The sequence below is a fragment of the Lycorma delicatula genome, chromosome 3, assembly GCF_047948215.1.
Source record: "Lycorma delicatula isolate Av1 chromosome 3, ASM4794821v1, whole genome shotgun sequence".
Taxonomy (NCBI): domain Eukaryota; kingdom Metazoa; phylum Arthropoda; class Insecta; order Hemiptera; family Fulgoridae; genus Lycorma; species Lycorma delicatula.
In genome coordinates, this window is record NC_134457.1 from 133,828,565 (window position 1) to 133,841,045 (window position 12,481).

The 12,481-nt window shown below is 28.3% G+C and overlaps 1 protein-coding gene across 9 annotated transcripts in view; it reads right to left on the bottom strand.

The window, feature by feature from the left end:
• ewg (DNA-binding protein Ewg) overlaps nt 1-12,481 on the bottom strand; it is a 91,225-nt gene that overhangs the window by 17,431 nt on the left and 61,313 nt on the right. For 6 of the 9 annotated variants that reach the window (XM_075360604.1, XM_075360608.1, XM_075360607.1 and 3 more), the window contains exon 11: nt 3,668-3,736. The exons of the other annotated variants lie outside the window; for them this stretch is intronic. In XM_075360604.1, coding sequence (XP_075216719.1) covers nt 3,668-3,736 — 69 coding nt within the window. The remainder of the gene's footprint in view (nt 1-3,667; nt 3,737-12,481) is intronic. 9 annotated transcript variants of the gene reach the window in all.

The window sequence follows — 12,481 nt, forward strand, 5'->3', positions numbered from 1 at the left end:
GAATAGGTAATCTTTCTTGCTTAGTTCTATTTTTTTTTTTTTTTTTTTTTTTGTAATACTGACTGCTAGTTTTAACCCAAAAATAAATACCAAAAATAAAAATATACACAGGGAAATTGTATCTAACAGTTTTAAATTTGTTGATCAATAGAAAATAGTTCCAACAAAAATGGTTTTAGCTGCTGGCATTTTTCATTATTTCATAATCTTTAATCTCCTAAGTGCTACTCCTTGAGATGCTCCATAGTTCTACTACAGTTCCAGACCATAAAGGATACTTTTTTCTACTATCTTAGCTAGACTTAATTAGTATTTGGTGGTTTTAATATTTTCTTTTTCATGCTAAATCTGCTAATATGGTGTGGGTCACTTCTGTTTTTATCTATATATTCCCCAATTGTTCCTGCTTCCTCTTCTAGACTTCATCTCTCAATAGTAAATTATTCTACAGTACCTAACTTCTTCAAATTTAGAACAATTTATAGAGCAATGTCCACCTACACTTGATCTGGGTATATGAACCAGCCTGTCAACATCTCAACACTCTTCTTAAAAAGACTTCAACATGTCAACTTTTAATGTTATTTTCTGTATCTCTTGTTCTATTCTATGCAATACTTTTCATGCTTTTGATGTAGATGTAATTTTGAATTTGTGTTGAGGCAAAAAAATATGATGAATACAGTGTGATATTTATGGCAATGAGTATTTATTTTCTTTTTGTAATACCAAAAATTGCAATTATAACTCATCAATTTATTTTTCTCAAATTTAGATTTCATGTTTTCATTTGTTAACAAAATAAGAAAAACTGGAAAGTTTTTATTACAGAGGTAAGTTAGATAGGCATTAGAAAAGTAATAGGCTATTGCTCTGGAATTTTTACAAGTGGAAGTACATGGAATGAGAAAATTTTATAGACTACAGTGATTCTATGAAAAAGTCTTAAAAGCAGAATTCCAAATTACATTCATAACTAAGAGATACTGCATGGATAAGTGTAGTTTCTGAACCACAGTTTAGAAACTACACTTATCATTCACGATTGCTTTTAAATATAACTGTTTGTTCATTGTAATTTGTCCATTTGGATTGCTATGGTCATTAGCCACTAAAAGAATTTCACTGACAAGTGACAACAACAACAACCAGTATTCTCAATTTTCATCTTCTATGGGAATTAGTTTAATCAATATGGTTATGGTTATTGGGATTTTATCTAAATTCACAAATTTAATTTTGATTACAATATTCTCTTAAATATTCCAGGTACTCCAGAACCATAATTTTGTAAGAGATTTAGTTTACCATCTTACCTAAGCTATAATGATCTTGCCATTCTTTTACTGATTGAACCAGTTTGATTTTAACTTTAATAGAACCTTATTGGATGGATAGTGATATCTAAACCACTTACATTTTACCTATCTAAGATTTGAACTCCTAGCGAGTTTCATTTCTTGACCCAGATAATAACATAACCTGCTACACCTTCTAATGCTTTTCTCTCTAATTTTCTTTTCTAGTTGAAACAGAATTATCTTTCATAACGTGTTAACATATTTTCAGAGATGCTTTCTAAATACTTCATTCAACATCTCTTCAAGTTCATTAACATCTTACTTATTTCCCATTATGTTAAATCAACCAATTTAAATTTTTTACCAATAGTCTAGAATTACTGTAGTATAATGTTTAGTTTAAAAATGTTTAAGTTAGTGGACTTTTAGAATGAAAACTAATATTGCAAGTTCCTCAGTGGTTATTATTCTAATTTTTCTGCTTCTGTAGGTGTTAATAGTGTTCTATACAAATTATTATTTTTTTCCAAGTTAATAAATGGGTGAGCAACTAAAAACAGAATCGATACAGGCTAAACACAGTTATTACGTGTAAAACTTGATGAATGAAATGGAAACATAAATAAAATTATATTCCACATTTAAATTAACAAAAGTTTAAACATTTATTATATTTTACAAAAGATGTTCAAAGGGAGCATCCTGTACAGCAATACACTTTTGTGCTTAAGTGATCATACTCAGTGATATGCAAAACACTGTTGTCAATGCAATAGATTTCTTGTTGGATGTTCACCTTCATTTCATTAGCAGTGTAAGAATTAGATTCATGAACTCTATCCTTCAAATAATCACAATGGAAGAAAATTATAACTAGACAAATCTGAGAAATGCAGAGGTCACTGCCCTCTGCTGACAGTTCTGTAAAAGCTGCATGGATCTATTAACTTAATAGGCCCATTAATAACTTAACAGATCTATTAATTTAACTTAATAGGTCTATTATGTTTAAAACATTAAACATTTTTTAACAAAATTAAAGACATTTTTTAACTAAATTATCTATTATGCTACTCTTTGCTGGAGTAGTGGCACATTAGGAAATTTTTCCATGAATTTAAGGTAATTCCTGAAAATATCCAAACACAAATAAGCTCCTACTGTAGCAAACCTTTCTTCAATTAAATAAGACACTTTAGAAAAATATAACTGCATTGAAGAATGAATAGTTTATGACTGACAAAAAACAGACAAGATTAGTAATATGCACAACCAATAATGATACTCGTAGCAGTGATAATAGTAACACTCAAAAAACTGCAGTTTGAGCTGACTCGGTTTAGTTTTAAGTACTCACCCTATATAAAATAATATAACATTCTAACAGTTTATATTAAGGTGAGAATATCAATTTTTAACTAGTTATATTATAAATAACGTATCATATTAAAAACACTGGAATATTTACGTATAAGAAATTATTTAAATATTGTTTTTATTCACAAAGAATATTACTGTAAGTTACACATTTTCTGATATTTGCTGTACAAATACTAGGTCACTATGAAAGTACACTGCACTTTACCTACCAGTAAGGTAAAGTATAATTAGAAGTCTGGTTATTGAAAGAAAACTCTGGCGTCTAGTTATAATTTTGTATATTACTCAAATTAGGAGTTCTTTAAACAAATAATGTAACATAAACTTAAGAAATATCTAATAACTGAAGAAAATTATCAATTTTTTAAGACCCCATATTTACAGAAATAAGCTGAATTAGAAAGAATAGAGGTTAAAATTCGCATTTCAATTTACGTCTAATTATTTTAATAGTTTACAGAGTTATGACACTTGGAGACAATATATAGTAAGGAAGAGAATCATTACCTTTATGCAAGCAGTTAACAATAGTAAACGAGAAGTATCAGCTCAATTAATTTTTGACATTTAATAACATGGAAAAATTAACTTTAAAAAAGAATAGTGTAAAGAACACATTTATAACAGCTTATAATTTAGAGGGGTGTTCAGAAAGGTACAATCCTACAGTTTAATGTTTCTTATAATCATAAATTTACAATTTAATTATGAAAATGTACAATTTCTATCTGGTCAATACCAAAATTACTTTTAAAAAATCTAATCCTTTAATTCTAAAATGATTCTTCATAAAAAAATCAACATTTAACTTAATTATTTTTGCAATTTAAATCATATCAAGATGAAACCTAACTTAATGTTACACAGCAAACTGATTAATAAAAACTACGTTAATTTAAATCAAATGGTTTTTGAAAAAATGAGTAATTTATCCAACATCCTCCACCAGATTTCTCTTTATAACAATTTACATTCATTCTAATTACCTGCAACTTTAATTAGTCTAATTTCGCCCTCACTTCCTTTTTCACCCTCCGGAACTTTCTCTCTGAAACCTTAAGAAATGAAGAAAAAAATAATTGCTTAAGTTTGAATGTATTGTAACTTTTTTTTTAAGTTAAAGGGAAAGCATAAATTGTGTAATATAAAATAAAATAACTTGTGAGTTTATGTTAATTACAAGCTTATAAAGCAAATGTTAATGAAATCATAAACTAGTCCTAGAAAAAAACGTAAATAATAAAAACTTAAAGTAAATTAAAAAAATAACTAAAAAAAAAAATTAACACAAAATATGAAGTAGAACAAAAATCGATTTATATGAAAAAACACGTTTTTGAAAGACACCTTTTAAAATTCTATGTATAATAAATGCTATTTCACTTCAGACAAAAATATTAACCAGATTTTCTATTAAAATACATATAAATAAGTTTATATTGCATGTTGATCTGTCAGGTGACGTTCCCAATCAAAATTAATCTGTATAAATTTTAGTTGATCTATATACTTGCTTTTGACCATATTTAAACAGCTCTTCAGTTACCTTGAAAAGAAATTATTAATTTTTTAATTGTAAATACCAGTGTTAACAAAAGTGATACCCATTAAGAAAAAAACTACTATTTTCTCACAAATAACCAATATTTATCTTACAGAATAATATTCTCATTATATTATCGCCTACTTGAAATTAATGTTTACAGTAAATGAATGCTACTCAGTTTCTATAAAAGATTAATTAACACTACAAGTGGTACCAAAATACGCAATACTTAACAAAGTACAAAAACTGATAAAGAAATTCAATATTTACAGCAAAACCTAATAAATAATGAGAAATCAAATATAAATAAACAGGGTGAAAATTATGTTCACATTACTACAACTTATAGATTAAGAAAAATCAACTATAACACGTTAATGAATCGACTCTCGAAATCAACAAAGTTAAGAATGCTGAATGCAGCTCACTGCATGCTGTTTGTATTTTATTAGGGGCTAATAATCACAGTAGTAAATAGAAAAAATAAATAATCTACGGGTTAAATTTATTACAATGAAATGAACACTGAAAAAATAATTCAAATCAAGTACATTTTCAATACTGAAAAAATTGTTTTCGGTATTACATGATATAATACTTACCTTATTATTTCTATAACCAATAATTTTTATTTTCTAGGATGATATTTTCTGCCTCACAAAATCGTTTACCTACTTATCAGTAATCAAAAAATGTAATCTCTACTTTTGGAACATCAGTATACTATGAAAAAAAATTATGTTTAAATTCTGCATTTCTTTTTAAGTCAGGTGCTACACATTTTGAAACTGTGCTCAATGCTTTTTTAACTTAGGTGATCTACAGAAATATGTGTTTTTATCCATTAGCATTTTATTTAGTAACATCCTTTAATTTCCAGTACTTCCATTATAATCTACATGTTGCATAACAATCAGGTTGTAAGGGATGTGGTTTACTGCATTTTATAGAGGCCCCCAGAGTAAAATGGATAAAAAATTATCTTTAACTGTGATAAAATATGATCTATAAACGATTCTGATATGTAGAATTGATACATTATAAAAGGGGAGAATTTCATAAAATGAAAAAATATACAAAACTCTTCTATTAACTAAGAAAAGCAAAAAAAAATGCCTATTACTAAATTATTAAATATTTAGTTTTTGTTACAATAGTTTATAAAATAAGTAAGCATATTATTACTTAACGGCTAACATGCAATAATATTAAGTATAAAAAAAAATTGATTACAAAAAATTGAGAAACTAGCTAATTATAAGTAAAAATGGCTATGTACCATAAGCAGGGAATTTCTACATTTAATACTTTTTAGATCTCTACTCAATGTACTGAGAAAGTAATAAGCAACGTTAATTATTTTATACTTTGAATATTTGCTTACAGTAGGATAGATGATCTTTAATTCCACTAACAATATAAAATTTCTTAACTATGCAATACTATATAATGCACAACAAATCTAATAAAGCACACAACAATGAATACCTATACCTACCTTTAAACTACTCGATATAGTGGTCACAAGAAGGTTTACATATATCATATTAGTCATTAAAAACAAATTAAGAAATTTAAAATCCTTCTATCAACTCTTCATTGTTTGTAGTCTCACAGGCTGTACAATTTTAATAAATGAAATGATGGTATTACATGCATAATAAATTTTCCAATATTGTAATTGTCACACACCATTAAGCAAACTCTTTAAAACCTTACTGACAACTGGTTTTCAAAATAATTTTTTTTTTTGTTAAAACAGAGCGTGTAATAAGAGTAAACAATGTGTTTAGTTTAGAACTATCTTTAAATATTCAGGTATGAACTACTTAAAACATAAATCTTCAATGTGCTGATGCGCAGAAGTTTAGTCTGTAAATAGTCCAAAAACTATCAGGCCATGTAAAACAATCTTATCATAATGCACATAACATCCACCACATGGTTAAAATTTTCCGTGAATATTTGAAGCCTTCTATTTTTATTTTCTATCATCTCTTCTATGATTTGATTAGGAAAAACAGATCAATTGTGCTGAAAATAGCTTCTGCATTTTATATAAATTGTATAATACCAACGGTGCCAGATGTTAAGAAAATTGAATATTTTACAATATAACTTTTTTTTTTGTGAGATAATGCTCAGCTAATACATATACCATGTTCTTCTATGATGGAACATATATTTCCTTAATGTCATAGTTATTGTTTTTTTTTTCTTTTGAATATAATCTGATTCAGCTGAATAATCAATAAGAACAAATAAATGTCAATATTGCCATGTTTCTTTCTAAAAACCAGTAAACAATCTGTTCATTATAACATTGCATTACATTATAACAATACTACACCAATATTGAAAACAATTTACTCACCTAGAACACATTACAATACTATTTGTTTACTCTAAATACACTACGCAATATACACATTTTATGAACATACTCCTTTTACCAAATCACATAAAATAATCATGTAAATAAACAAACCCACTACTAAAAGAAAAACAAAATATTTTTTGACAATATATATAATATAAATAAAAAGAACTAAAGAAACAGAATCAGTTACTAGAGATCACAAAGCTCACATACAGAGTATATCACAGTTCTCCCGGGACTGTCATAACCTATTCTACTCTCCCAACAAAGACTGGAATCCGACCCAACCAAATCCAGCCAAGATGCAGTAATGAAGACAGCCCCACTGAAGAAATTTCCCTAATTTTATCTCACCAACCATCTATCATACGGGGCTAGTCTCCCATAGACAGCCCCAGTCAAATAATCTCTCCCTGGTCTAAATGATTGGAATGCAGCAAACAATTCCGTTCATCAATAAAGCAAAATAAATATAACCACCAATACATTAATAATTACCTGCCAGATAAAAGAACAAGAGCAGCAAGGGATTTTTGTCCAGATTCTACAATTAGCAGGGAAATACAAATTTTCCTGCTATCCTTGCATTCCTTTTTGTTCCTCTTCTACTTAATAAAATAATGGAAAGCATTTATATAAACATATATCAAAAATGCTTCATTTAATAATAATTATCAGTAACATAATTGAATTATCAGCAATAGCAGTGAAAAAATTAAGACAGTGTGAACTAATTACCCAAAAACTCAACTAAAGCAAAAATAAGAAATTACACAAATAAAACATATTTAAAAAAATTAAAATGTAATGAATGAAATAGGCCATTATACAATATTTTACAATTAAAAACTGATGCACAGAATGTAGACATTTTTTTTTCAATTTTCATTTCTATAAATATTAAAAACAGAGCTAGGCTAACACTTTAATGTATGGTAAGGTTTATAACATTCAAAACACAGACTAGGAAAATCAGGACATGTCTTACAATAGTATATTGTTATCTTTCTGCTTGCCATTTTTAGCACATTGATGGCATTTTTTCCAAAGTGTGCGACCTTGTTTTTCACTACATTCACAATTGCTAATGAAATGATTTCCTTGAACAAATAGACGAGGCACTATTTCCTCCCATGATAAAATTTCGGGTAACAATTTATTACAGACAATTGGAAATCATGAAAAGAAATTTTGGTATTTTGTACTAGCAATAAAGTTTGAAAGAATTTAGTAATATCATCTCAATAATATGAATGCCTAGTTTTTTTATTGATAATATTATCATCCATCACATTTTCCATTTCATCATCACTATCCCCCCCCAAATATAATTGGAGTCACCATCCCCATCAAAATCATTGTCACTACTACCACACTCTAAAATCACTTTTAGGTTATCATCTGTCATAAATTTTTGTGTCAATAAACATGGTTGTGAAGGAACTGCAATTCCTTCATTGGAATTGTTATGAGCTATATCCTCCAAATTCAAGCATGAGTAACTCATTACCCCTCAGATATTTTTTCTGGCAAATATTAAATTTTTCTAACAAGCATTTTGGGATTCCTTTTCTGTTTCTATTCGAGTTCTGGTCACAAAAGTACCATTTTCATACAAATGTTTAGCCAAAGGAATAGAATGGAAAAAATTATCAATAAATAAATGAAAATCTTTCCTGAACAATCCACAGATATCTAATAATTTTTTTACAACATAAAACCATAAACCATTAGCTTTTATAATGTTTTTTCTTCTTCCATAGAAGGTCCCTTATACACAAAAAAAAACTTAGGCAACAGTGAGTAACGTAGTAGCAAATTGACTATAACTTAACTCCCCATCAATGGTTTTTTTTTTTCAGAAAATATTGAAGCAGCCAAGTGTGGTTTTTTGTTGCAATCATGCTCTCATCAATCAAGGTAAATTTATTAGGAGTAATGTTTAGATGTTCTATTGATTAACTAATTAATGGTCGAAATCTTGCTCAAGGATTATATTTTGGTTCGCCAGGTTTTGGGTTTTTTTTATGTCTGCAGCATGGAAAAATGTTAAACTGGACTGAAAATGATTTAACATTTGTCAGAACCATGGCATGCTCTGAGTGGATATTGTATTACAGTAATGGGGCAGTCTAGGATTTTTATTTACCCATGTTCAGTAGTACAGAAATAAATGCAAACATTTCATCTGCAGTAATTATCTTCCAGTTCTTCAATAGACTATTTAGTGATAATCTATGATTATTTGCCTCACAAATATTGTAGCAAACTTGTTTGTATATTTAGCAAATTCCAAATCAAATTGACAGTAAAAAATAACCTAAAATAAGTAATAGGATGAGATTTCTAGGTGGACAATGTTTGACTCTCGGTGATTTGTGGTTATCAAAATTATGTTCCATCCCAGGGTCATTTTCATTATTTGCCTCATTCCAATGAATATTATCAGTTTTCCTGGAATCTGAAAAGCCTACATTGATACTACTGAAATTATCTTTGGGAGTTTGTTCAGCTGTTGGTGTTATGTTTTCGTCATCACTATCAAGGAACTAAACAAACCTAGGCCTTTTTCTGTTACTGTGATTAAGTTAGATTTAGTGTACCTCAAGTTGATGGTTGCTATTCAAAAACCAGACCCATAATCAGGATCAATGTCAGTATTGTCTATAACTGAGCTATCTTCCCTTTCATCTGACAACAGTCTGTCACTTAGATTTTCATTGTCCAACAAATCATACATAATGTTTTCACTTACTGGTGACCATGATCTATTTAATTTCAATAATTAAATTCAGTAAACAAATCAATTCTACACTCAATTCACAAAGCACACAAAACAAATGACACTGAAAACAATAACACGCACAGTTGACTGAAAAAAAAACAAAAAACAACTACACAGTTGTCAGAGCCGTCTAAATCAATTAACTCTTGACATCTAAAGCCTTCTTAACGCTTATAAATTGTGTAAATTTAATTATTTCTGAATCTATAATTCTTTAAATTAATACTATTAATACTGTCCTGATAACAGGACATTGGTATTTCTCAACAGTACTACACAAGTCGTGATATTTGGACATTGGTATTTCTAAACAAAATTATGAAATCTTGATATCCATACATTAGTACTGAAAGGGTATACTTATAGTAAAAGCAAACGTTTCTGACAAATGTACTAATGTACTGTTTCTAAATAAAATTCAAATTTTTATAACTTTTTTTTTTATTCAACTAATCTTAAACCATTTTGTTCAGAATTACACTCTCTACGTATTTTATTTAAAAGTTTTATGTATTTACTGCCCATTTAACAAAATTATTGTATGTCAAACATAAATAAACAGGGTTTTTAACCCAATTTATTGGTTTTCATTCCCAGAATTCTCAAAAACTACTGTAGATATACTTTGAGACCTATTTTATTCAATTTTTCTGGTCAAAAACTATAAGAAATCACTAATTCTGTTCCTTAATTTACATCCTAAAAATTTCAGTATGACCTCATTTCACCAGCGTATCTGAAAATCAAGCAAATTTTTTCACTAGCCATAACTTACAAACAAAGCATTTTAAGACAGGTTTATATAAACCTTTCCACTATTTTCATGAATAAATTATGAAAGTACCGGGAGAACTTTATGGTACAACCTCTATATATAAACACTCGTTAACAATTACATAGGTTTCTGTGCAAATAATTTCATGTAACAGACATTAACAATTTTTAAAAAAATAAATAAATAAAAATAAGCTAGGTCTACAAAGAACTCCAAAACAAAAAAAGAGAGTATTTTAACTTTAAAAGTTTTACAGTAACACTGGTATCATCATATTTTGATATTTATGGAACGAAAAAGAAATGTAGTCTCTGGAAGATATTCTTCTACAATTGATAAAAAAAAAGGTTAATATTTTTTAGACAGAAGTTAAGATAAGATCTAGAAATTTTATTTTTTGAGATGACAGAACATGTTTTAGCATTAGTAGGAAAAGAATGTGATTCCTCCTTTGCTTCATAAAGATTAGTTAATTTACAACACGTTTTTCAGCTATAAAAAGTGCAATATTAATTACACTGATAAACATAATTTTTGCTTCCTACCATGAGATACTTTTTTTTTGAGATTTTTTCTCATTTTTCAACGTACAGTAGCATTTTAAGCTCCTACCTACATAGCATTTTGTTAGCTCATTTTTTATTATTTAAATTTGTTAACACAATTTGTAAGCAATAAATAAACAACACTAGACAAAGAATTAAATCATATTTAATACTGAAGAGCGAGTCTTGGACAAGATTAATCATGTCTGTGCAGGTCAAAACATGTAGCTGAAAACACTGCTGTGTTGTTTGTATTAAGCACTGGATTTAGAAATGAATTAATTTTGTTTAGTGCTGTCTTTAAATTGCTGTCTTAAAATTGTTAACAGTGCAGTGTCATAATGCTTCAAAATTGTGTAAATGATCTGGATGCCTTTTGTTATATATGTGGTGAGTTTACCGTAAAATCAAATAGAAAAAACATTACATCTTCAATTTAAAAAGCATATCATTTGTACTTTTAGTGTAAAATTGGTGATCAGGATAAGATCTGGGCTTCTCATATAGTATGCACTAATTATTCTGTATATAAGAGGATGGCTGAAAGGTACACGGAAGGCTTTGCCATTTGGTGTACCTATGGTTTGGCATAAACCAAAGGATCATGTAATTGATTGTTACTTTTGCTTAACAAGTGAGTCCGGAATTTCAAAAAAAATCTAAACATACTTCTTGAAAAAATAAATTATAAAAAACATACCTGGAACATATGTGGTGATTTGAAAGTTATAGCTATTTTGTTAGGCATGCAGTTAGGCTATAATAAGTACATGTGTTTTCTTTGCAAATGGAACAGCCGAGCTAGGGATAAATATTATGTCATCAAAGACTGGAAGAAATGAGACAACTTAACTCCAAATGGGAAAATATTATTCATTAGCCCTAAGATGAAAAAAAAAAAATTTTACCCCCTCTCCTTATCAAGCTAGAACTAATGAAAATTTTTTTAAAAAAATGAAGAAGGATAGTTATACAATGCCGGATTTTTATAAATCAGACAGAAATTCCAAATGTAAGTGAAGGAAAATTGAAGAAGGCATACTTGTTGGTCCTCAAATAAGAGAGTTGGTCAAAGATGATGTATTTAACTCAATGTTAAATAATGTAGAAAGTGCAGCTTGAGCTTCATTTAAAGACGTTTGCAAAAATTTTCTCAGCAAACAAAAATCCAACAATTACCACGATACTGTAAATCAACTTCTTACTGCATACAGGGCTATAGGATGTATATATCTTTGAAAATACATTTCCTCCACTCAAATCTGGATTTTTTTCCGGAAAACCATGGAGATGTAAGTGACCAACACGGTGAATGTTTCCACCAAGACATTTTGGTGATGAAAAGCTGCTGTAAAGGGAAATGGAATACTAACATGCTAGCCAATTACTGTTGGACATTAATTCGGGATGTGCCTGAGGCTATTTATAAAAGAAAAGCTTCAGTGAAATCATTCTAACACAGGTATGGCAATGCAAAATTATAAATTTTACAGATTTTAACCTATATTTTCCCTTCATTTTTTTTTAAGCATAATTTATTTAAAGATAAGGGTGACAGAAAAATTGTATTTACAGATCTGTAATGTAAGCAAAAAATATATTCAAGAAATGGTATTGAACTTGGAGAAACACTAAAAAGATTTTTTTTGTCTAGCAGTGTTATTAAAGAACATTTCTTTTGTAGATGCATTTATATATAAGGCACTTAGTTACTTTTTTTTAAATTCTCATAATTAAAGATTTTCATGATGATTGAGAAATATATGAGA